At 41.9% G+C, this 24,869-nt stretch overlaps 1 protein-coding gene across 1 annotated transcript; it reads left to right on the forward strand.

Annotated features, from left to right (window-relative positions):
• The first annotated feature begins 1,632 nt into the window (after positions 1 to 1,632).
• On the forward strand, positions 1,633 to 24,787 carry keap1b (kelch-like ECH-associated protein 1b). The gene is made up of 7 exons (XM_051707014.1): positions 1,633 to 1,768; positions 5,210 to 6,193; positions 6,321 to 6,566; positions 15,399 to 16,075; positions 20,316 to 20,521; positions 23,530 to 23,706; positions 24,000 to 24,787. The coding sequence occupies exons 2-7, from the start codon at positions 5,882 to 5,884 to the stop codon at positions 24,161 to 24,163; spliced, it is 1,782 nt and encodes a 593-aa protein (XP_051562974.1). The 5' UTR covers positions 1,633 to 1,768; positions 5,210 to 5,881; the 3' UTR covers positions 24,164 to 24,787.
• The last annotated feature ends 82 nt before the right edge of the window (positions 24,788 to 24,869 follow it).

Here is a 24,869-nt window from a genome sequence, read left to right on the forward strand (position 1 = left end):
AAGGGAACGACCATGGCCGAGAAGACCTGAAGCTTCGTGCAGAGCGACAGACCAGGTAGCTTCCACACAGTGTTACGCAACCGATGAAAAGATAATGTCTCACACATACACACACACACTCACACACACTCACACATTCACTCACACACAACAACAAAAACAACAACAACAACAAACACCATTCGCCACTAAGTGGCGGTGACGTCACCACGACGCTTGTGCCAGGCTATGTGCACCTTGAGGCCACGTGAAGTGTCGAAAGCCCGCTGGCAGGAGGTCACGGGGCAGACCCAGATGCCACGGGTCGACTGACTGAGACAACTGGCTGATGGACCACCTGTGCCCCCTACTGTGCCAACTTGCTGTGCTTTAGCCACCTTACGCTCCGCTCATTGTTGTGAGCATCGCTCCTCCGCCCTCCGTTGTTGTTGGACGGCGACTGCCTCCAACTGCCCAGTAGCATCCTTCACGAGCCTCCTCCACAGAGGCCGATCTTTACACCGCTGGTATCAGTCAGCGGCAAGTCCACTCAGCTCCAGATTCTCCTGTACCACATCACTCCATCTCCTCTCTAACCCATGCTGCACCCGTTTAGCCCCCTCAATCCAGCCGAACAAAAGCTGTTTAGGCATGTGGTGGCTGGGCATGCGGGCTAAATGGCCCAGCCAGCGCAGCCTTGCCTGCCGGAGGAGCTCACCGATGGGACTTTGTCCAGATCTTTTAAGGATTTGTGAGCTTCTCACACAATCCAGCAGGTCATCCTAAATGTTTCTAACCGGCGAAGATGTTCCATTAACAGGGTCCACGTGGCTGAGAAGACATGAAGCTTCGCGCGGAGTGACAGACCAGGTAGCTTCCACACAGCATTACGCAACCAATGAAAAGATAATGCCGCTCGACTAATTTGGAGTGAGACCTCCGCTGCTAAACCGGAGCCAGTCATGAGCACACTGCCCAGATATGGGAAACTCTCCACTCTCTCCACAACTGCTCTATCACCAATTGGGAGTTGGTGGGGGTGGAGTGTCCGATGGTACAAAATACCCAGGCAGGTGCTTAGTTTTGGTGGGGCTGATGGTAAGGCCCCACCTCTTAGTGGCAAGCTCCAGGTTCAGCAGCAGCACCCCCAACTCCTCCTCTGAGTGAGCAGCAATTACCAGATCATCGGCATACATAACATGGTTGAGCAAAACGGAGCCATCCCTTGACCGCACCCGGGCATCGATCAGCCTCCCATTGTATCTGTACCAGATGGAAATTCCTCCGGGACAGCTATTGAAGGCTTCACAAACTGTGTGGTCAAAATAGATGTTAAATAATGTGGGAGCAAGAGGACATCCCTGTCGCACCCCAAGGTGTACAGGGAATGGCTCTGACTCCCAGCCACGTAGTTTTACCATCATGAAGGTCCTTAATGATTGAGCAGATGGTCAGGGACTACGAAAGCACAAAGAACAACCCAGAGCCCAGGCCTACTGATGGTATCATAGGCGTTGACACACACACACACACACACACACTCTCACACATATACACACACACACAGTCACACATACACACACACACACACACACACACACACACACACACACATACACTCACACACACACACTCATACACACACACACAAACACATACACACACGCACACACACTCACACGCACTCACACGCACGCACTCACACACGCACACACACTCAGAAATACGCACACACACACGCGCGCACACACTCCCACACACAGTGAGTGTGAGTCGCAGCTGATGATCGGTAAGTGTGATATTATTACTGTCAGTGTTATTAAAGAAAATTAAGACGTTAAGTTGCATATTTTAAATGTTTTCTGTGTTTCTGCTGTGATCTATTGTTAAATTGTGTTATATATGAGTTGTAAAGTGTGTTTATGTGATATAGTCAGTTCTAATGATAGTGTGTTGATCATGATTTTTATGATGGTTACTTTCTTTATAAATCTTGTAGATTTAAAATATATTTGCAGGATGTTGCAGTCAGATGTTTATATGAAACTTGTGTATTAATAACACACTCTTGTTTTTTTTATCTGTATTTTTACCCGCATCATGTTTATAAAAAAATAAGATTTGTGATCGTGTAGAAATGTGAGTGATTAAATATTAAACACAAGTAAATTTGCACAGAATTTTTACCGACCGATGCTTCAGTTTGAGTAAAAACAATCGTTGTCAAGTCATTGTAAGCGCGGCGCTGCTGCTGTGTGTGACCGATGGAGAGCTGCTGTAGGCCGGATTGAGTCTGAACTCCAGCCCGGGGATTTCAGGCCTGAATCAGAATTAGCTTTATTCTTACACATACAGAAGCTTCCAGTGCACAACAAGACAGAGATAATTAAAAATAGAATAAAATAAAAAGCGAATAGATATATAAGTGTATATATATATATATATATATATAATATATATATATATATATATATATATATATATAGAAATACACAATAAGACAAATATATATTTATAATATGTACAAATGCAAATCTGTTATATACAGTGCAAGGGAATGTAATAGCAGAAGAGGTTGGATGTGTTGGATAATATAAAAAGACTAAACTGTGTATTGCACATTAATTATTGCTCAATGGGGCAGTTTTAACTGTTCATGAGATGGATAGTCTGAGGGAAAAAACTGTTCCTGTGCCTGATGGTTCTGGTGTTCAGAGCTCTGAAGCGTCGGCCAGAAGGCAACAGTTCAAAAAGGTAGTGGGCAGGGTGAGTGGGGTCCAGAGTGATTTTTCCAGCCTTTTTCCTCACTCTGGAAGTGTATAGTTCTTGAAGGGAGAGCAGGGGGCAACCATTAATCCTCTCAGCAGTCCAAACTGTCCTTTGTATTCTTCTGATGTCTGATTTCGTAGCTGAATCAAACCAGACAGTTATTGAAGTGCAGAGGACAGACTCAATGACTGCTGAGTAGAACTGTATCAGCAGCGCCTGTGGCAGGTTGAACTTCCTCAGCTGGCGAAGGAAGTACCACCTCTGCTGGACCTTTTTCACAATGGAGTCAATGTGGGTCTCCCACTTCAGGTCCTGTGAGATGGTAGTGCCCAGGAACCTGAATGACTCCACTGCTGCCACAGTGCTGTTTAGAATGGTGAGGGGGGTCAGTGTTGGGGTGTTCCTCCTAAAGTCCACAATCATCTCCACTGTTTTGAGCGTGTTCAGCTCCAGGTTGTTTTGACTGAAGTAGACAGACAGTATATGAGAATGAGAGAATATGTGAATTTACATGAATAATGCATATTATAGATGTGCTTTGTGCTCTGTTTTTTTCTTTTTTTCTGCAGTGATCTTATTAACAGATTATCAGAAAATAATGAATTTAAATACATTTATCAAACTGTTCATGAAGTTTCAGACTGAAAGTGTAAAATCAGTGTGTTAATTGACTTTTTTTACAGATTAAAAAAAACTGAGATTAAACACTTTTATTTAAATCGGACATCAAGTTGAGTCTAGAGCAGTGATTCTCTACTGGAGGGGTTTTCAAACTTTTTGATGCCAAGGACCCCAAAATATGACAATCACATTAGAGACCCCTTCTAAAATTTATAATGGTCAATATATATTTATGCGGATAAAGAGCAGAGAAATATTAAGAAAAATTATGTTATATTATAAAGGTAATTTAAATAATTAGCTTTTATATTGCTATTGTACTAAAACCAAAATAAATTATTAAAATATGATCTGTAGTTATGCGCCATATTTATCGGCCAATTATTGACCAAATTAAAACCATCGGCTATAACCATTGATATAATCTGGCAATTACAATCATTGGGTTTTCATATTGCCATTTAGTGCTTTTAAACGCATGAACATGAAAACGTTAATATGAAAAAAACAATGGTTTATTTATAACTTATTACATTTTATTGTGTTGTGTTAAGTTAAAAATCATTTTTTGTGTGTAATATAAAGAAATACCAAAATAAATGAAATCCAAAAATGTAAAGCAAAAAAAAAAAAAAAATTTTATAATTTATATTTCATTGTGGCTCTCTTAAAAATTTGGTCTGGGTATCTCAGCGAGTACTGACGCTGACTATCACACCTGGAGTCGTGAGTTTGAATCCAGGGCGTGCTGAGTGACTCCAGTCAGGTCTCCTAAGCAACCAAATTGGCCCGGTTGCTAGGGAGGGTAGAGTCTCATGGGGTAACCTCCTCGTGGTCGCTATAATGTGGTTCTCGCTCTCGGTGGGGCGCGTGGTGAGTTGTGCGTGGATGCCGCAGAGAATAGCGTGAAGCCTCCACACGCTATGTCTCCGTGGTAACGCACTCAACATGTCACATGATAAGATGCGTGGGTTGACGATCTCAGACACGGAGGCAACTGAGATTCGTCCTCCGCCACCCGGATTGAGTCACTATGCCACCACGAGGACTTAGAGCGCATTGGGAATTGGGCATTCCAAATTGGGGAGAAAAAGGGGAGAAAATCCAAAAAAATAATAAATAAGGTGTCAAAATATCAGTTTTGGCCTGTAGTTTTTGTTGTTGTTGTTAAAAATGTTATCATAATGGACAAAAAATTTCATATCGGTGCATCTCTAATTATCTGAAAAATATTTAGCCTAATTTGCAGTATGTTGACAGCATATTTTTTTTCTACCCAATAATCGAGTATGTTAAATGTATAAAACTAATGAGAAAAAATTAGGTTAAACTGATATAGTTATAATGGCAAATTCTGTAAATATCGTTTTTTACTTTTTTACATTCATGAATTTATTTTTTATTTTTCTGTAACTTTCCACGGACCCCCCCTAGCACCGCATTGTGGCCCCATTGACTGGAGGGTCAATGGTCTGTTCGGATAGGGTCGCAGATAGCAGGAAAATCCATGTTAATAGTAAATAATAAAATGCATCTGGCCAAATAATTGTTTAGTAAGGATAGCAAAATAGACATTTAACAACTTGTTTTAATGGTGAAGAAAACACTTGTCCTTGTAGATGCCAAAGGCCGTGTGTCCAGTTAAACTCTATTTTGGCACAAATTCATCTGTCTTTTGGTGGAAGCTCGTCATTAGGTGGATGTTAACATGAACAGGTTGTGTGACTTCATATCTCAGGACATTAAGATAGATTAATTTGACAGGCGTAGTTATGATTGTTTCACACCTGTAGGTCTGTCCAGATATTCAGTGTAAATCTCTTCTGTGTTTATTTCACAGGACTCAGAGTGACCAGAGGAAACCATTAAACTACTAAAACAGAGACTGATTAACACACATGTATCACTGTCACTTATGAGTCTGATGTCTCTCAGTCATCTTGTGTCATTCAGACTCAAAGGGTCAAGTTAACGGTCAAGAGACGTGCAGCCCAATTTCCCATGTTGCTTTTCTCTGTGAAACTGCCCAGGAAGACTGTTTCATTATTATTGAGCTGTTGAACATCATATGTTCTTGAAGTTTCTTTTTCTCTTGAGGAAAAGACAGAAATATGTGAGTGACAGACCCGTCGGATTCGTCTCCTGTCAGGAACACTGCAGCTGTGCTCTTCCTGGTTCTTGCCATCACAAATCATATCTGGATGTGTTTTATTTGAGCGGTACACGCGTCAAGAGGAGGTGTACCACTAGATTAATTCCCCTGTCAAATCAAACAGATTATTTCTGAAATGTCATCATTTGGGAGACAAAACGGATTCAAATCTGCCAAAGATCACGTGTGTGGAAGAGCGTGATCAGTGTGAATAATCATGAGCTGTGTGCGACGACATTTATAACATTGAATCTGACCTGACTGACCTGTAAGACTCGCCTCGTCTTTCCTCAATCGCCCGACCGTCGTTTGCTTGCGCTGGCGAGCGAGGATGCGCGTACCGGGCCGCAGTCGGTGAGGATGTATGAAGCATCTGGGATGACGGAATGCAAGGCGGAGGTCACTCCATCCACACGGAACGGGCACCGCGTGTTTAGCTACACGCTAGAGAGCCACACGGCTGCCGCCTTCAACATCATGAACGAGCTGCGACTTGAGCGACAGCTCTGTGACGTCACGCTGAGGGTGAAATATAACGATCTGGAGGCCGTGGACTTCGTAGCTCATAAGGTGGTGTTGGCATCGTCGTCGCCGGTGTTTCGTGCCATGTTCACTAACGGACTGAAGGAGTGCGGGATGGAGGTTGTGCCTATCGAGGGAATTCACCCAAAGGTAACAGCAGCTCCGAACCAGGAACTAGTTTTTGTTTTTTTGTTCTAGTGTTCATTGACCAAACATTTGATATTTGTATGTAATACGGTAATAACGGAGGGTTTGTAACTGTGATTGATGTTGACAGGTGATGGGGCGACTGATAGAATTTGCGTACACGGCAAGCATCTCTGTGGGAGAGAAGTGTGTGATTCACGTGATGAACGGCGCCGTCATGTATCAGATCGACAGTGTGGTGAAGGCCTGCTGCGATTTCCTCGTACAACAGCTTGACCCGAGTAACGCCATCGGCATTGCAAACTTCGCAGAGCAGATCAGCTGCACTGAGCTTCATCAGAAAGCTAGAGAATACATCTACATGAACTTCAGCCAGGTCAGTGACGTTCATCATCTGCTGTAGTTCGTAGTGTTCTGGCTGTCGGAGAACACATCTAAATGAACTTCAGTCAGGTCCTGAAAGACAGTTCTTCTGAGCATTCATCAACTGCTGTAGTTTCTCTGCGCTGTGGTTGATGCTTTGATTAAACCTGTACGACAGACTGAGAGTTGCACAATCACACAGGACAGTTTGACCTGTTTTACAGCATACTTCATTGGACAGCGGTGATTCACTTTCAGTAGAACTGCTTTCACATAACATATCAGGAGTTATGTTTGAATGTTGCTGAATCAAACAAACATAATCTAAAACAAATTTGGTAAAAAATAAACTAAGGCTTTTAATGTAACGTGACAGGGTTCCAGACTGATTTTGCGACCGTTTCTCCTGCCTGTGCGACAACATTTTGTTGTAGGTTGCACTATGTGACACTCTCAGGTCAGTTCAGGGGAAATGAGGAAGCGGGAACCAGCTTACTTTCAGGTTATTTATTATGTGCTGCTTTTCATCGCACACACAACAAAAACTCAGCAGCTCAAACGCAAATGAAAAGAAGCACACTCTGTCACTGCAGTCTGTGCTGTTGTAGGACTCGGTTCCCTCTCTTCCCCAACTGCGGCTCTGGCTGCTCTTCATCTCTCTCCAGCTCTCACTGTAAACAGCTGTTAGAGATAATTCCCCCCAGGTGTCTAACCTTACCGCTCTTCCTCTCCCGGCCTTGCTCTCCACAGACGTCGCTCGGCCACACCCACATCACCACATGCGACTACAGAGTTGACAAACTTTCTCTTTCTCTCTCTGTTTATGTGCTGCACTTTTCTGTTAAGCAACAGACCAGTCTTGAGCTTTCAGCCGTGCAGTGCAGATCATTACAGCGCTGTGAGAAGCGTATGAAACATGACGCGAGTCGCAGAAACCATTTGAATTCAGCACAGAATTCTCTGGTGCAAACCTCTAGTTGAAACCACATTAAATTACATTTCAAACAGCATTGACCAGGTAGAACCATGCACAGACATAAATTACAAAACTTTTCACACATCACTACCCTTTAAAAACAATACCATGAATTTACTGTAGTAACATTAACTCTATTAACTAAAGTATTTAGGTGGAAATATATATTTAAGGGACTTAAATCCTGGACACTTTATGAGTTATGGACAAAGGGAGTTTTCCTTCTGTGTAAAATATGTTCTCATCTAATGCTCCCTGATTGTAGAAAAATAGAAATGGTTTTGTTTGTCTTCAAATTTCCAAAAGATGACTGAACTTGGATCAACAAGAGCCTGATGAAAGGAGTCCAAACTCAGTCGCACTGTCAACAAAAGTGTAAAGTTTGTACCTTTTATAGATGAGAGAACCTTCCTGTTGTTGATACCCGTAAAATTACATCTGCATCCCAACTGAAAATGAATGTCTTATGTCGAATGAGCATTTAATTGGGACAAAATATGCAATATTATTTGTAACTGCACTTATATTTTTTCATATAATATTATACAGCAGTTAGTTGCGGTCCTTGAATCAGATTGGACGACAGGCTTCCCAAGACTGCTGATAGCGCACACCATCGGCTTTACTGTTTGTACCACTCCGCTTGTGTTCCTGACTTTCCAAATGTGTTAGAGCAGCTAAATGTGTGGATTTTCATTCATCCCTGTGACATTAAATGATTTTAGCCAGCAGGTGGCAACAAAAGGCCATCTTGTGTGCTACGAGTGAGCTGCGCTAACGTTGACAAACCGTTTCTTTAGTTAGTGCGAACATTTCTTGAGGTCATCCGGAATTATCTCTCACTCCATGACCTATGATTTACGCTTTACTATAGAAGAGAAATAGAGTTAAACTAACAGCTTCAGTATTACTGCCAATCACAGTTGAGAGTAGCGACAGACGGAGTAATCAAACACGCTCGGGGCATCTACCTGGTACAGGTTTCCGAGGTGGGTGAAGACGTAAACTTTCAACATGGCGGAGGAGTGAACACTCTCTGAGTCGGTGTCAAAATAAGCGTTCCCCAAGAAATATACAAGAATAAAACTGAGTCCTCCATGTTTTCTCTTTGACAACAAAACACTTGAAGGTGAGGGAAATACTTGTAGGATAATTCTGATAGAACGTTAAATTGTGGTTTTTGAATTAGTAACGGAGGCTTGGACGCATCTTTCGAACTAGCAACTGCAGACCCTGTGGTGTAAGATAGTAGTTCCACAAGTGTTTTTTTTGGGGGGGGACAGCCTTTAGTTTTTCCCTACTTTATTAGTTTATTTACCTGTTTGTTGAACTTATATACAAAAGCAATATCACACTCGTAATCCTGCTGTATTGTCTATCTACTAGCACGGCTGTGATTCGGCCATAGGCATGAGGCAGCAGGATTGCTGAAAGTTGGACATACAGCACTCTTGCTTGTGTGATATTGCTTTATTAATAATAATATCACTTTCATTATTTCAGTAGTTCGCAAGTATATGTAAGACCCGAGCTTGAATACCTCCCAAAAGGTGCCAGAAAACGGGACAGCAAGCTGTTGTCTATGGAGCCTTTGTATTTGAGACGAGACAAAGTATTTTACGATGTTTCTTACACCCCCCAAAAATGAGCGTGAAAGAAGGGGGGCTCTTCCTGAGCCATGTGTGAGGTGGGCAGAGGTGCCAAAATATGATAAAACGAGCAGGGGCCGCTAGTAGTGGCAGGGTCCGCTCGGGGGGGGGGGGTTGGGGGGGTGACTGGGAGATGTAGAATAGGTAGAGATGGAGAATAAAAATAGCCTGAAGCACTGAAGAGACAGTGGTGGTTGCAGCCGCATGGAAATGAGCTCTGCGAGAGCTGAAAAGCACTGGAGGGATTGTTACGCCTGAACGCGGTGGCCGCTTCCATGGTAGGGCAGGGTCGCCCCGGACGGAGGCCTGAATCCTAGCCGCCCGGACTGACCTTAAGTGGGCCTGTGCAGGGAAGGGGCACAGCGGCCGCTCGAGCAGGTGAGCCCAACCTGCGATCGAACGGGGACCCTCGCTGCATTCAACCAGGAGAGTCCTCCCGAGCTTCGAATGGCAGAGCCCACGATAAAAATAAATGTGAATAGCTCACTCTGCATTCGGACAGGAGAACCCTCGCTGCGGTTTGAATGGGAGAGCCCTTGATGGATCGTGCTGGAGGAGTCTGCCATGCCCGAGTGGAGGCGTGAATCCTAGCTGCTCGGGCAGATCGCCCCGAGTGTAGGCGTGAATCTTAGGCGCTCGGAAACGACCTAAGCCTCTCCTCCTGACAATGGGGGCCCTCAAGGCATTCAAACGGGGGAGTCCTCGCTGCGTTTCAAATGGGGGAGCCCACGATACAAATAAACGTGAGTTAACTTGCACTGCATTCGAACGGGAGAACCCCCTGCTGCGGTTCGAATGGGAGAGCCCTTCAGAGTTTGAGGCATGCCTGTCCCTGCAGCGTCTAAACGGTAGGGCCGGCCTATTGAACAAACGAGGATGAAGCAAGCGTCCCCCTGACCCCGATTGTGAGTGTTGTGATTAGTTAATTAAGGCTTGTTGTGCTTTCCTGATATGGAGAAGTGTTTTTTTTTATTTTATTTTTTTTAATTTATTTTTTTTATATACCTTACCAGGAAGTCCCATTGAGATCAAAAACCTCTTTTACAAGAGAGACCTGGCCAAGATAGCAGCCATGCAAACTCACAACATATTAAAATGTAACCTATAATTATCAACATACACAGGTATTTAAACACAGTTACCTCTCACGGAAAAACGGTCACTTGCCTCCACCATATTCTTTATGTTGCCCTTAAATTCATCAATGGATATCAATAAGTTTAATTTTAGATCTTTCTGTAGATTATTCCATGTCCAAAGAGCATAGTAGGAAAATGCAGTTTTCCTCAGATCTGTCACAACCCGTGGTACATTAAAAAGCAACCACTTGGAAGAGCGCAGTTGATAATTACCAAAGCTGAGACAGAGAAGGGTACAGAGGAAGGCTGGAAGTTTACCTAGTATAGCTTTATAGATAAAAATAAACCAATGCTGTTGTCTGCGATTGGTCAGTGATGTGCAACCCATTAAATCATAAAGAATACAATGGTAAGAGACTTTGCATTTGTAATGAAACGTAGAGATGCATGGTACACTGAATCAATGCTTTGTAACATCGAGGAGGCTGCATGCATATACAATATATCACCGTAATCAATCACAGGCAGAAACGTAGCTTCCACAAGTTTTTTCTTTGCATTAAAAGTAAAGCAAGATTTATTTCTAAAATAAAAGCCAATCTTTACTTTGATCTTCCTAAACAGATTAGCAATATGTACATTAAATAAAAGTGTGTTGTCTATCCATATACCCAAATACTATGAACACACCCTTTCAATGGATTTACCATCGGACGTCAGAATTCTAACATCATCAAGCAGCTGTAAACGAGCTTTTGAGAAGACCGTAAACTCTGTTTTCTGAGCAGAGAAGTTTATAATGACTGAAATGCAGTCTGAAGCTCTTGCACTGTCTGCACTATGGAGGGGTATGTATAAATGACAGTGTCATCTGCATACAGGTGGCATTTTGCTTGAATGTCATTACCAAAGTCATATAAAAATGGATAACAAAATAGGTCCCAAAATGGAACCCTGGGGAACACCTTTATTTATCTCAAGAAAAACAGATTTATGGCCCTCTGCATAGACACACTGAGTTCAATCTACAAAATAATTTCTGAACCAATTAACAGCCTTAGGACCAAGACCAGCATTCCTCAGTTTGTTCAGCAGCAATTCATGGTCCACTGAATCAAACGCTGTAGAAAGATCCACAAATAAGGCAGCACAATGCTGTTTTTTTGTCCGTGGCACCAATAAGATCATTTGTCACAGCCATAGCAGCAGTAATGGTACTGTGACCAGTTCTAAAGCCAGTTTGAATATCACTTAAAATATTATCAAATAAAAACTGTTTTAACTGCACATTTACCTGTGATTCAAAGATCTTAGCCAGGACTGAAAGTTTGGAAATTGGATGGTAGTTGTTCAACTCTGAGGGGTCTCCACCTTTAAGTAAGGGGTGAACATAAGCAGCTTTCCACATTTTCGGTATCGAATTTGTCAAAAGACTCAAATTATAAATATAAGTAATGGGCTCAGCAATAATATCTGCAAAACACCTTTAGAATATAAGGATCCAGATGGTCTGGACCTGCAGACTTTTTGTGGTCAATGTCTTTCAGAGCTTTACAAACTTGAGCAAATGAAATGGGTTTAAAATCAAGCAAATCCCAATTTCCATCAATTTCCGTCATGATAGAAAAGGAACTGAGGTATTTTCATTTGTGCTGTCAAATACAGATCCAGCATGGATGAAGTATATGTTAAACTGATTGACAATAGTGGCCTTGTCCTTGATTTCCTCTGAACAAACCAGAACATGTGCAGGGAGGCTTGAAGCAACATGTGTACCTGACAAAGTTTTAATTAATTTCCAGAATTTTGAGGGGTTATTTAGGTTCTCTGTAACTGACTTAAGATAAAACTCTGATTTGGAATTTCTAATCATTAAGGTACACTCGTTCCTTAGGGTTCTAAACGTTGTCCAATCAGCAGAGGAGTTTGTAAATCTAGCTTGTGCCCATGATTCACCCCTGGAGTTCATTAGTTCGCGAGTTCGAATCCAGGGTGTGCTGAGTGACTCCAGCCGGGTCTCCTAAGCAACCAAATTGACGGCCACGGTAATGCGCTCAACAAGCCACGTGATAAGATTCGCGGATTGACTGTCTCAGACTGGGAGGCAACTGAGATTCGACCTCTGCCACCCGGATTGGGGCGAGTCACTACGCCACCACGAGGACTTAGAGCACATTGGGAATTGGGCATTCCAAATTGGGGAGAAAAAGGGGAAAAAATCCCCCCCAAAAAACTAATTAGTTCTGAAAGACTGTCAGAGAACCAGGGATTGTCCCTAACATTGATTCTAAACTTCTTAATGGGAAATATTGAATGAAAATATTCCCATGCCATTTTAACATCCGGAATCAGAGTAACTCTGCTAAGACCATTGTTGCACAAATCATGCAGAAAAGCCTGCTCTTCAAAACTTTTAAAATATCTTTTAAAAATGAAGTGGGGTTTTATCTTGGGAAACTTTGTATTCCTAACACAAGCAATTGCATAATGATCGCTAATGACATTGCAAAATATGCCAATTGAAGTGTATTTATAAAGTGTATTCATTATAGTTAAATCAAGCAAGGTAGATTTATTTTGTACTTTGGGATTTGGCATTGTTGGTGCATTAATACGTTGCACAAGGTTTAAGGAGTCACACAGTTCTTTAAAACAATCTGAGGTCCCTTAAAGCCAATCCCAATTTAAATCACCCATAAGTATGAATTCAGAGTCATTTAATTTATGTACAATATCTGAAATAGATTTAAGAGCATCCTTTCTGGCAGACGGGGGTCTATAACAGCCAACCACAGTGATATGAGAATCCTTTGATACACCCAATTTGATGGTCAAGACCTCACGCAGTTTATCTTTAGTGATTGACAGAGTTTCAGAGCTAATAAGCTTGGATTTGACATAAATGGAAAGCACGCGTCCCTTACCAACGCGATCAGTTCTATAGACATTGTAACCATTAATAAAAATGTATTCATCAGTTACCGATTTCTTACGCGAAGTTTCGGATAAAACCATTATGTCAGCGTTTGTCATATTTGCCCAAATCTTAATAATATCCATTTTAGGAACAAGACCTCACCGAAATTACTGGCCGGTTGAACTGCGAAGCACCTCACTGATTTCTGCCTGCATCTCCTTTGTCTATTGATGGACTACACTCTTATAATGGAATACATAGACTATCATTTAATTGCCAACAAAAGCCTTCATCAGCCAACTAACAAAGGACAATGCATCTATAGGACAAATCTCAGTTGCCTCCGCGTCTGAGACCGTCAATCCGTGCATCTTATCATGTGGCATGTTGAACGCGTTACCACGGAGACATAGCGTGTGTGGAGGCTTCACGCTATTCTCCGCAGCATCCACGCACAACTCGCCACGTGCCCCACCGAGAGCGAGAACCACATTATAGCGACCACGAGGAGGTTACCCCACGTGACTCTACCCTCCCTAGCAACCAGGCCAATTTTGTTGCTTAGGAGACCTGACTGGAGTCACTCAGCACACCCTGGATTCGAACTCGTGTCTCCAGGGGTGGTAGCATAAAATTATATATTGATTTTTACCTGCATGAAGCGTTTGTCCTGGGCGGGAGGAGGGAAAGTCATGTTATGGTCTAGAGATGAGTAGAAGTTTGTAGAAACGCTTGCTTCATGGTTATCGGGATTGCGAGGCGAGCTCGAATGCTTTGGGGAGGTGAGATGCGTTTGCGGAATGATTATGAACGAGTTGGACGCGGCGCGCAATCCGCCTCTTGTGGAGCCAAATGCGGCTCGTGTCTGTTCAGACAGAGGGTGTGTAAAGCCGTAGTGAGCTGTAGAATGGTCAGAGCAGGAGCTGCTGCGGCAGCGAGTATGTAATGAAGTAGCGGTCAGTTGGAAGGAATTCGCTTGTGGCATAATGCCCCTGTGTTCCGCACGGAATAAATCACACTCAGAAGGGCACTTTGAAGGGAGAACAATCGTGATAGTCATGTTGGAAGAAACGGAATCGCTGAATAGAGCATGCCCTAAGCGAGTAATGAGGCTGACAGGAATCACCTATGCGGGAGAACCAGATTGAAACGCTGGGGAGTGTTGGAATGATGCTTAAATAGTTAATCTTTTGTTTCCCTCGCGTTCAAGTGAAGCTATGATAGAGCTCAAGCCTGTACACGGAGACAGGATTATGCAATGGCCCACTCCATGTGGGAAGTTTAGATTAGAGAACATATGAACAGCCGTAGGGAGATGTTTGACATGTATACAGTGCCGAAGCAGCCAGTTTGCAGAAGCAACTTCACACTATAATCCGCTTTGGTGAATAGAAAGAAAGAATAAAATATAACACTTGTGTGGTAGCGGTCAATACTGCAAAAATAAAATGAGCTGCTGTTGCAGCTTCTGTTGAAAAACAGGATGATTTAGATGGAAGAGCTGTTCTAATGAAGGCGAATGCTTTGCAGTGAAGTTGCATCCGATGATCCGAGTCACTTGCGTGGGTCTGTTCGTGGGCAATGGGCAGGGCCGAATGCCAGAAACACTCAATGCCACGTAGAGGTAAGCAGCTGTTTATAAACTCTTACTCTGGCTGTGTGATTGTTCGGATTAAATGAACTTGCTCCTCCTGAACCTTGTTAAATGAAACTACATTAGTTCCTGTATTTACACTTTTCATTTTATAGGCCTCAGTCCCCCATCCCCCACCAGATACCAAATGAGGTGCTGGTGCCATCAACTGCAGAACTTGGTGGCACCGGTACCACGACTCTCAAATGTTAGTCTGGAGCCCTGACACTGTAGTGTAAATACAGCTAAGATGTTGAACTGCTGGATTGCCTCACAGTGATTGGATGGGACGAGTTGCTGATCATCCCATTGGCATCATGGATGTGTAAATGTGTACGCTCATGTGTTGAAGTTTCCGGTTTCTGATATCAGAAGTCCATTAATTTGTTGCAGTTCAGTTTGAAAATGCTCTTTCTGGACTGGAGAGGAAGTTTTGAGTTGAAGTTTCAGTATGTTTTCATTGTACAAAGAACTCATTTATCACAAAAGATTATGGAACATTTGATTCCTCACTTAATGAACCATTTGAGGCCATCAAATGTGTGTGAGATTCAATCTAAAGATTGTCTGAAATGTTTGTGTGTTTGTCAGGTGGCCACTCAGGAGGAGTTCTTCAACCTGTCTCACTGTCAACTGGTGACATTGATCAGTCGTGATGAGCTAAATGTGCGCTGTGAGTCGGAGGTGTTTTACGCCTGTGTGGAGTGGGTTCAGTACGACCGCGAAAACCGGCGGCCGTACGTTCAGGCGCTTCTGCAGGCCGTCCGCTGTCACTCACTCACGCCACATTTCTTGCAGCGGCAGCTTGAACACTTTGAGTGGGACGCTCAGAGTAAAGATTACCTGTCGCAGATCTTCCAGGATCTGACACTGCACAAGCCGACGAAACTCATCCCCTGCCGGACGCCTAAAGTCCCGCAGCTCATCTACACGGCCGGCGGGTATTTCCGTCAGTCGCTCAGCTACCTGGAGGCGTTTAACCCCTGCACGGGTGCGTGGCTCCGGCTGGCGGATCTGCAGGTGCCACGCAGCGGACTGGCGGCGTGCGTGATCAGCGGGCTGCTGTACGCAGTAGGTGGGCGCAATAATGCGCCAGAGGGGAACATGGACTCCAACACGCTGGACTGTTACAACCCCATGAACAACTGCTGGCTGCCCTGCGCGCCCATGAGTGTCCCGCGCAACCGTATTGGTGTTGCTGTGATCGACGGCATGATCTACGCCGTAGGTGGGTCACATGGATGCGTCCATCACAACAGCGTCGAGAGGTGAGCGGGGGTCAGATTTCTCTTACAAAGGTTTTATTTGATGGTTTTGTTGATGTTTTATTTTCTGAAACATTCAACAAACAGACCTGCATTTAATCGACCGTTTCGTTTGTAATGCAATGTTCAAATAATATTTTGGTCACCAATTCTTGAAACGTGTCAAAACAGAAAAAACGGTTTTATAAATCAAGTATGGATGCTCCGATATCACTTTTTCTCTCCCAGTCTGAATCTGATACCTAAACTGTGGATTGTGCTGTGAGGTTCTGTATTAAATGCTTCATTTGATAAAAGTAATACAGAGTTATGTTGAAAATTATTTGTTATATTTTCATTTGATTAAAGTTTTAATGAAATTCATTTATTTAAAGTCCATTCTGATAGTAAAATGTTTCGGTATCAGTGAATACCTAAAAGAATGTATCGGTACTCCAACTTGTTCTCAAAATAATGTTATCGGGACATCCGTAGTACTCTTTTATATGAAAAGAATCACAAACCTCTAACTACACATTATATCAATATAAACCTGTAGCCTATTAAGAAAAACTTTATAGTTAACTAATCTACTTGATAATGCAGCAGCAAAATTAACAATAATTCTAGTGAAAGTCTTCAGTAGAAAAGAAGCCAGTTCTCTTTGCACATTATATTTTAACTTGTATCTGGACTTTTCGTTTATTTTAATAGGATATCGCTTCACACAGTTATTTTTTTGAAACTCAGCCAGCTTAAATATTGTTGTAGTTTATTATTATTATTATTATTATTATTATTATTTAAGAATTAAAAATGTATTGTACAATAGTAATATATATTCAGTCGTGCCTTCTGAACTTTAAAACCCTTGGGCTTTTATTTTGGCGGAACATTCCAGGAAGTCCTTTGAGTGTGTATGTAGTCGAATTCACAGTAGTTTAAAGGAATGTTCCGGGTTCAGTATAAGTTAAGCTTAAAGGGACAGTTCACCCAAAAATGAAAATTGTCTCATCATTTATTCATCCTCATGCCATCCCAGATGTGTATGACTGTCTTTCTTCAGCAGAACACAAATGAAGATTTTTAGGAGAATATAGAGGTCTGTCAGGTCCTTATAATAGAAGTACAAAGTAATCCACACGACTCCAGTCGATCAATGAATGTCTTCTGAAGAGAATCGATACGTTTGGGTAAAAAATAAATCGATAATTAAAACGTTATTAACTTTTAAAAAGTACTTCATGCCAGCAGCTGACGCGAAGCGTGACGTAAGCGTGTCGCCGAGTTCATGCAATAATTCGGAAGTTGCGCTTATTTCCAACAGAAGAACGAACATCACGCGAGAGTTCGACCATTTCAAACAGCATCAGATCCCTGGATGGAAGCGCTGATTTAAAGTTAAAAACATTTTAATTATCGATTTGTGTATTGTTTGAGCTGTAAAGTTGTATAAATCATCATTTTTACATCGTCATGGTAACGAAGTTGTAAAATTGTCTATAACTTTCCACAGATGTGGTTAGTTAGCGATTTTATGACAGTAAAATCAGTTTACAGTGCATCCGGAAAGTATTCACAGCGCTTCACTTTTTCCACATTTTGTTATGTTACAGACTTATTCCAAAATGGATTAAATTCATTATTTTCCTCAAAATTCTACAAACAATACCCCATAATGACAACGAGAAAGAAGTTTGTTTGAAATCTTTGCAAAGAAAAAAAATCACATGTATATAAGTATTCACAGCCTTTGCCATGACACTCAAAATTGAGCTCAGGTGCATCCTGTTTCCACTGATCATCCTTGAGGTGTTTCTACAACTTGATTGGAGTCCACCTGTGGTAAATTCAGTTGATTGGACATGATTTGGAAAGGCACACACCTGTCTATATAAGGTCCCACAGTTAACAGTGCATGTCAGAGCACAAACCAAGCCATGAAGTCCAAGGAATTGTCTGTAGACCTCCGAGACAGGATTGTATCGAGGCACAGATCTGGGGAAGGGTACAGAAAAATGTCTGCAGCATTGAAGGTCCCAATGAGCACAGTGGCCTCCATCATCCGTAAATGGAAGAAGTTTGGAACCACCAGGACTCTTCCTAGAGCTGGCCGCCTGGCCAAACTGAGCGATCGGGGGAGAAGGGCCTTAGTCAGGGAGGTGACCAAGAACCCAATGGTTACTCTGACAGAGCTCCAGCATTTCTCTGTGGAGAGAGGAGAACCTTCCAGAGGAACAACCATCTCTGCAGCACTCCACCAATCAGGCCTTTATGGTAGAGTGGCCAGACGGAAGCCACTCCTCAGTAAAAGGCACATGACAGCCCGCCTGGAGTTTGCCAAAAGGCACCTGAAGGACTCTCAGACCATGAGAAACAAAGATTGAACTCTTTGGCCTGAATGGCAAGCGTCATGTCTGGAGGAAACCAGGCACCGCTCATCACCTGGCCAATACCATCCCTACAGTGAAGCATGGTGGTGGCAGCATCATGCTGTGGGGATGTTTTTCAGCGGCAGGAACTGGGAGACTAGTCAGGATCGAGGGAAAGATGAATGCAGCAATGTACAGAGACATCCTTGATGAAAACCTGCTCCAGAGCGCTCTGGACCTCAGACTGGGGCGAAGGTTCATCTTCCAACAGGACAACGACCCTAAGCACACAGCCAAGATAACAAAGGAGTGGCTCCGGGACAACTCTGTGAATGTCCTTGAGTGGCCCAGCCAGAGCCCAGACTTGAACCCGATTGAACATCTCTGGAGAGATCTGAAAATGGCTGTGCACCGACGCTCCCCATCCAACCTGATGGAGCTTGAGAGGTCCTGCAAAGAAGAATGGGAGAAACTGCCCAAAAATAGGTGTGCCAAGCTTGTAGCATCATACTCAAAAAGACTTGAGTCTGTAATTGGTGCTAAAGGTGCTTCAACAAAGTATTGAGCAAAGGCTGTGAATACTTATGTACATGTGATTTATTTTTCTTTGCAAAGATTTCAAACAAACTTCTTTCACATTGTCATTATGGGGTATTGTTTGTAGAATTTTGAGGAAAATAATGAATTTAATCCATTTTGGAATAAGGCTGTAACATAACAAAATGTGGAGAAAGTGAAGCGCTGTGAATACTTTCCGGATACACTGTAACACACATATTGTTTATGTCTTGTGTCTCTACTATTGCTCGTACAGAACACCTTAGCAACCACATAGCAACGCCCTGGCATTGTGACTGTGAAATGTATGACACATTTTTTTCAGGAAATGTGAAAGTGTAGTTTTATGCTGCTGTCTCATTTGAAGGAGTTTTGTTTTGTAAATGTTTCTGAAGATAAGTGATGATGATAGTAATAACTCTGTTGAAGGAACAGAATCCAGATTTTTTTTTGGGGGGGGGGGGGGGGGGGGATTTTCCCCTTTTTCTCCCAATTTGGAATGCCCAATTCCCAATGCGCTCTAAGTCCTTGTGGTCACATAGTGATTCGCCTCAGTCCGGGTGGCGGAGGACGAATCCCAGTTGCCTCCGCGTCTGAGACAGTCAACCCGTGCATCTTATCACGTGGCTTGTTGAGCGCGTTGCCACGGAGACATAGCACGTGTGGAGGCTTCACGCAATCCACCGCGGCAACCACGCTCAATTCACCACACGCCCCACCGAGAACAAACCACATTATAGCGACCACAAGGAGGTTACCCCATGTGACTCTACCCTCCCTAGCAACCGGGCCAATTTGGTTGCTTAGGTGACCTGGCTGGAGTCACTCAGCACGCCCTGGGATTCGAACTAGCGAGCTAGCGAACTCCAGGGGTGGTAGCCAGCGTATTTTACCACTGAGCTACCCAGGCCCCATCACAGAATCCAGATATTAATATACACTGACACACTTCAACTTTAGAGGAAGTTATAAAAGACACTTCTGTCAGGTGTGTCACAGGTAAATCACATACAGGTGTGTTATTTTCACAAGAATTATCTAACTGATAACCACCATAATTTACCACCTGCTACCAATGCTAGTTCTCATGAACAAACAGGACTGTGAACTATAAATAATGAGTAAGTTATGTTTATTAGTTGTTATTGTCTGTGTGCAAGCTTGAATATATAGTGTGAGTATACAAGTATGATTACCTTATATGTTATTTAAGTATACATATTTGATAAAAGTATGGTCATATAAGTGTGAACATACTGTATATGTTTGCTGTAATTGTATATGCATGTTTAGGTATAAATATAGTTTTCTAGCTGTGTTTGTGCATGTTTCAGGTATGACCCAGAGAGAGACTGTTGGCATCTGGTGGCGCCCATGTTGACGCGGCGTATCGGAGTGGCTGTGGCCGTGATTAATCGTCTGCTGTATGCGGTGGGTGGGTTTGATGGGACACACCGGTTGAGTTCAGCTGAATGTTACAACCCCGAGAAAGACGAGTGGAGGACCATCGCGTCCATGAACACGGTCCGCAGCGGCGCAGGTGAGATCACGCTATCTACATTCCAGGAATGACTCTCAGAGATCGCACGCTCATGGGAAATCAGAGAAATTTAGAACTGTGCTTTTACAGACCTGAAAATGACATGGACATTTCAATAGTGAAGATAAAAGTTTCTAGTTACTGTTCTTGTGTTGAGCTTCTCAACCACCAATAAAGTACATTCATTCGATGTGCAGCTGAGTAGTATGAAATGATTCCCATACATACTTCATCTGGGAACATGGGCATTTTTCTTTCATAATGTTTAATCAGTGTTTGAACCCTTATACAGTAATCACAAACGACTGGATAGGCATGGAAATTGATTGGTCAGAAATGCAGGAATCCTGCAGTCTACACAGGAAGTAATGAACTAATTGTGCTGTCATGCCCGTTTCACATCGCAGGCGTGAGCAGAGCATATTTTTGTCAGCGCCCATATTAACAGGTTGGAGTATTGGCATAGGAAGCGTCAGCAGCGTGTCAGAGCGAAGCGTGAGCTGCAGTGCAGCGGGAGTTTCGGCTCCGAGTCTCAGTTAAAATAACAGCACACTGTTGATGGACAACATGAATGTAATTTAACACAAAAAGTACAAATCGCACAGAATAAGCATATATTTCTTGTATAGTGTGTGTTTTATATGAATTAAAAGCAAATAAAGTAAAAGAGAAACACTTGTCAGATGTAAAATGACACAAAAACTAAATGAAAGTATGAAATATGGTTTTGTCATTTAAAACAACAGTTTAATACAAGTTATAGGCTTAAACAAAATAAAACTACATATTATACACCAGCAATGCCCATATACACAGCCGAGTGTGCTGGCAAATGTAAACAATGCATGTGACGCCACGTGTGGTCGGTAAATTCAGAACTTACCGCAGTCTTTTATTGACAGTGGATTACACAAAAGTGATTGTGGAGAAGCAAAGTGCTCATGATGACCCTCAACTTACATTTTATAAGGATTAATTATCAAAGGAAAAAGCATAAGATGCAGTTGCTTTGGCTGGAAGTGGTGAGTTCACATTTATTTTTTGGAAGTGAGTCCTTATTCTTATGAAGAAAGCATTCAGCAGTTTTGGCTTATGTTTAAATTAAGACATATCGCTATTCAATGGTTGTATACATGTATTTCTGACTATAAAGCGAGTGAAGTGTTGTACAAACATGTGGCTCGTCCCCACCCTCTCAGGAACAAAACTAGTTTCTCCACTGAATTATGTTTGTAAGGATCACAGTTTGCTGCCACTAAATGAAATAACTAATGTAGTCTTGAATAATTTATATCAGCATAATATAAATAAGATTTCATGATGATCAAGTTTGTAATACTTATATCCCACTCCTGATAACCATTTTATAAGTTATGATCATTAACCCTATATATATATAAAAAATAAAAAAAATCAAGTGTTTGGTATCATTGTAAAGAAAACGTTTCATATTTTTTAATGATATAGATTGATATATTCTGAGACTCTCAGCCTTAGAAACTGATGAAAAATCACCAAAAACAATTGAGGCAAAAATTTACTTTTTTCTTATTTTTCTTATTTAACATTATATATCTCTGGGTATAAATAAGGTGGCCCCGAAAAACTGCTTTTGTTTTGTTCCCAATCATGTCAACTGTATCTGAGAACATTTTTGTGTTGATACGACAAATCAATCAAAAGTTATAACATTACAAATATAATTTATCATAGTGTCCAAAAACATCTCCAAACAAATAAAACATAATAATTGTACATAAGAACTAATTACACATGCAAACACAACAATGATTAAAGGTTTGTATAGCATGCAGACATGATTTTAGTAATGAGATTTCACAGAATGAGTTTCATTCTGTGACATCTGAGTCATCATTGAGTCTGTGTCATGTATTTGGCGCCATCTCCTGGTGGCCATATGTAACATTGTGCTTCATGTGGATTATCTAATGATCTATACATCCGATTATCTTTTGATTATATTTTATGTTCCGTTTATTTTTCGTGAAGTTATAAGCAAAAACGCTGCATATATACAACACCAACATAATTGTCAAAGACATATATTTATCTATTACTCACTATTATTTGTGTCTGTGAGTAAAACAAATAGGCTGGTTGTATTCTACTCTTTAGGTGCTTTCCAACGACATGTGACACATGACTATTTGATGAGTTTGATGTTTTTACTGATTGCAATAATATGTACAGTGCAATTTAGTTTTATAAATTATCAAAACTGACCACTTCTGATTTGTCTGCAAATTTCAAAGCACTTGTTGAGTTTTGGTCATAATGTCTACATGCATTATAAAGTAGAGCTTCTAACCTTTCAAACAATACTTATTTTGTGTTGCTCAAGATTGCAGTTATTAATATTTTGATAATTATTTTATTTCTCGCTCATCCAAGCTTAAAGGTTTAATAAAGGAAAATGCTCAACGTAGTAACATAGAAATCACTTTATTTTTCTGTATAGCGCTACATTTGTGATGCTGTAAAATGTTTGCGGTGTGAAAGCACTGGCGAGTCTGCAGCTGTAGTTGCGATGACCATCTGCTCATGTCTTCCTCAAGTTTGCGATGTGAAACGGTCGTCATGAGTCACGTCACACAAAAATAAAAATTCTGTCCTTTATTCAACCTCCTGTAGTTTCAAACATGTTTGGCAGAATGTTCACGCTGCTCTTTTCCATACTGCGACAAACAGCTGTCAAACTCCAACAAGGACAGGAAACATCATTAAAGTACATCTGAAATCTAAGACGTCATATGATAGCATTCTCTGGTCATCTTCCCCTCTGTTGCAGCTCTTAAATCTCATTCATGCTTTTGTTCAATTCAGAAATACATTTATACACGTCACCGTCATTGATGCACACTGTCGGTTCTTGTGTGTAATTGAATGCCATGCTCCAGTTGAGATAAGTGTGAGATCTGCAGCGGAGGAGACGAACTTACTATCGTGTGACTTTAGCGCACAAAACTCCATGTTGTCTGTGTGTGCAGGTGTGTGTGCACTGGGGAACTACATCTATGTGGTGGGCGGATACGACGGCACGAATCAGCTGAACACAGTGGAGCGTTACGACGTGGAAACAGACAGCTGGAGTTTCACCGCGTCCATGAGGCACAGACGGAGTGCGCTCGGAGTCACCGCACACCACGGACGCATCTATGTGCTCGGTACAAACTCACTGAATGCACACGCACATTTAACACGTTATTCACTGGAGAACCATTTCAATATTACTGGTAACATGAGAAAGACAGAAATCAGTTGTAGCAGCTCCACAGAATCTTTACTGAAATCTTCTGGAGTTTGATAGTTAATGATTCTTTACACGAGCAATAAGAGCTCTGTTTTACATGTGTTTATTTATAGACTTGCATTCAAGCTCACCACTGATATTATTGAAGTATTTAAAGAAGACATTCATTCTGCTGAATTTAATTTGCATGTGGAATTCTCTCTGTAGGTGGTTATGATGGAAACACTTTTCTGGACAGTGTGGAGTGTTTTGACCCAGAAACAGATACCTGGAGAGAGGTCACTAAAATGACCTCTGGTAGGAGCGGGGTTGGGGTCGCTGTGACCATGGAGCCGTGCCAAAAAGACCTCAACCCGTGTCAAAAATGCTAATGCTACAATCTCTCTGTCAGTGTCTTTAGCGCACAATAAATGTAAGTCACCGTATAAATCAAACGAGATTGTCAGGAGAGTTTAAGATGTGATTTGAGTTTCAGTGTAAACAAGCTCTAGAAGTTCTTCAATTGCCAACGTCTCGTGGAGTTGAGCAGAGATCCCGCCGTGTGAAGACGAATCGCAGCAGAACCTACAGAACATCTATTGAAAACATACAGCTCACATTCGTGTGGATGTCCAGAACTTGTCTGAGTTTAATAAAGTGCCATGACCCAGCATATAGGAGGTCTGAAGTGCAATGACCAGACGGTGAACTAAATAAAGTTTAATATTACGTTTGGCTGAGGTCAAGCTGTTCGGCTAAATACACCCCAGAAGTTTTTATTCCCTTTTTTTACATCGAGAAATTGATGACTCTTGAAACTGAAGAAGTCGGTATCTCATAGAAACAAGCTGAAGTTCAACCACAGAGATTTTGGACATTTACAAACTTACTGGAGCATTTTTACCAAACCGAATAAGTTTTGAAGCGTTTCTGGATTTCTCGACATGTATTCCAGCCTACAGCTACATTTGATGCCAACGAACGTTGCTTTTGCTCAATAAAAAGATGATTTTCACCACCTGTATTTTTAAAACCAGTTTAAGCTGCTTTTTCCAGGGAGTTTTGTACATTGATGTTGCATGAAGTCTTATACATTGT

The sequence above is a fragment of the Myxocyprinus asiaticus genome, chromosome 9 (genome assembly GCF_019703515.2).
Source record: "Myxocyprinus asiaticus isolate MX2 ecotype Aquarium Trade chromosome 9, UBuf_Myxa_2, whole genome shotgun sequence".
NCBI lineage: Eukaryota > Metazoa > Chordata > Actinopteri > Cypriniformes > Catostomidae > Myxocyprinus > Myxocyprinus asiaticus.